This window comes from Cyphomyrmex costatus, unplaced genomic scaffold (genome assembly GCF_001594065.2).
Source record: "Cyphomyrmex costatus isolate MS0001 unplaced genomic scaffold, Ccosl1.0 C2327257, whole genome shotgun sequence".
Taxonomy (NCBI): Eukaryota; Metazoa; Arthropoda; class Insecta; order Hymenoptera; family Formicidae; genus Cyphomyrmex; species Cyphomyrmex costatus.
Window position 1 is genome coordinate 1 of NW_017274779.1, and position 2,169 is coordinate 2,169.

Genomic DNA, 2,169 nt, shown 5'->3' on the forward strand with positions numbered 1-2,169 from the left:
ACACATCTATTATGCGCTAAATCCCGTGTGGCACCGCTGCGAAATATGTCTCTTCCGCGTTTGGAGTTATGTGCAGCATTGTTGCTAGCTCAGTTGATGCACAAGATAATGGAATGTGTTAATTGCAAGTTTACTCGTAGTTTTTATTGGTCAGATTCAACAATAGCGCTCTCATGGATAAGGTCTTCTCCCAGGAAATGGAATACTTTCGTTGCAAATCGTGTAAGCGCGATTCAGGATATTTCGAATCAAGAGGACTGGCATCACGTTGATTCATCACATAACCCTGCAGATATCATTTCAAGAGGCATATCACCTACACTATTGCTCACAACTAAGTTATGGTGGAACGGTCCAGAGTGGCTGGCAAAGGACGCAGCGAAGTGGCCTGTCAAGCCTTGGCTCGCTGAACAAAATCCACCCGAAATGAGAAGGGTAGTCACAGCTGCGATAGTCGAACAAGAACCGTTGGAAATATTCAGCAAATATTCAACATTTGACAAGTTAATTCGAATACATGGATACGTGCTACGATTTATTAACAATTGTCGTAATTCCGCGTCTAAGCTCACTGGAAATTTGACAGCAGGGGAGCACAATATGGCTGCTCAATCATTAGCTAAAGTAGTGCAAGCAGTTGCGTTTGCAAGTGAGCTCAAGCTCCTACGTAATCATAAGCCATTATCGAGAAATAGCAGTTTATTGTCTCTCACGCCGATACTGGACGATCAAGGAATTTTACGAGTCGGTGGCAGGCTCCAAAGAGCCAAGCTTCCATTTTCAGCAAGGCATCCTATATTATTGCCATCCAAACACATTTTCACAAGATTACTGATAGAACATGAACACTCTCGACTACTACATGCCGGGCCACAAATGACCTTGGCTTCTATACGACAACGGTTTTGGCCATTAAACGGTCGAAACATGGTTCGCTTCATTTTGAAAAAATGCATTAAGTGTTTTCGCACCACGCCTTCAACTATTCAACCCATCATGGGCCAATTGCCCACGCAGCGAGTGCAAGCTTCTCGAGCTTTTGTTAGTGTGGGAGTGGATTATTGCGGACCATTTCAAATTCGTGAGTCCAAACGACGAAATGCAAAAACTATGAAATCATATGTAGCTATATTTGTATGCATGGCAACCAAGGCAGTTCATATAGAGATAGTCTTCGATCTTTCGACACAAGGCTTCATACACGCTCTTAAACGATTTATTGGTCGCAGGGGTAAGCCGAGCCATATTTTCTCAGACAATGCAACTAATTTCGTAGGAGCAAATCGCGAACTAAAAGAATTGCATAGCACATTTACAAGAGATAAGGACATAATGGCCCACGAAGCCGCTGTGCAAGGTTTTCAGTGGCACTTCATACCACCTCGAGCTCCTAATTTCGGAGGCCTTTGGGAGGCGGCAGTTCGATCGTTCAAGGCTCATTTTAAAAGGGTAGTAGGTACCGCTTTGCTAACGACAGATGAGATGCAGACTCTTTCCATTGAGATTGAAGCCGTACTCAACTCCCGTCCCATTACTGTCTTATCCAATGATCCCAATGATTTGGCATATTTATCCCCCGGTCATTTCCTTATTGGTGACGTGCTGACCGATTTACCAGAACCTGAAATGAGCGAGACCCGAGAAACTAGGCTTTCTAGATGGAAGCGAGTCGAACAAATGCGACAGCATTTGTGGAAAAGATGGTCAAGAGACTATCTTAATCAGCTCCAGCAGCGTACTAAATGGAAAACGGAAGACATTAACGTTGCACCCGGAAACATGGTACTTATTAAAGAGGACGATGTACCACCATTGTGTTGGCCTCTTGGTAGAGTTATGGAAATTCATCCAGGAGCCGATGGCGCAATAAGAGCAGTCACTGTTAAAACTGCCAAGGGAATTTTCAAGAGACCGTCAAATAGACTAAGTTTACTTCCCATTGAACAATAATACTTATTTTACTTCTATTTTTGTCAACTAGCAATTTACTTGTATTCAATCTAAATTTGTGAACAGAATTATTATCTAAGTTTGTTTTAGCCGCTGTTATCCAAGTACAACTACGTTATTATATTGAAAAGCTATGGCTTTCCAAGGCGGCCGGCATGTAGAGTTTTGGTTTTGGCGCCACGCGAAATATTAATCTAGATGGCACACTAAAGGCGAAGG

At 42.9% G+C, this 2,169-nt stretch overlaps 1 protein-coding gene across 1 annotated transcript; it reads left to right on the forward strand.

The window, feature by feature from the left end:
* The first annotated feature begins 45 nt into the window (after nt 1–45).
* Nucleotides 46–1,950, forward strand: LOC108782411 (uncharacterized). The gene has a single exon (XM_018550689.1). The coding sequence runs from the start codon at nt 46–48 to the stop codon at nt 1,948–1,950; it is 1,905 nt and encodes a 634-aa protein (XP_018406191.1).
* The last annotated feature ends 219 nt before the right edge of the window (nt 1,951–2,169 follow it).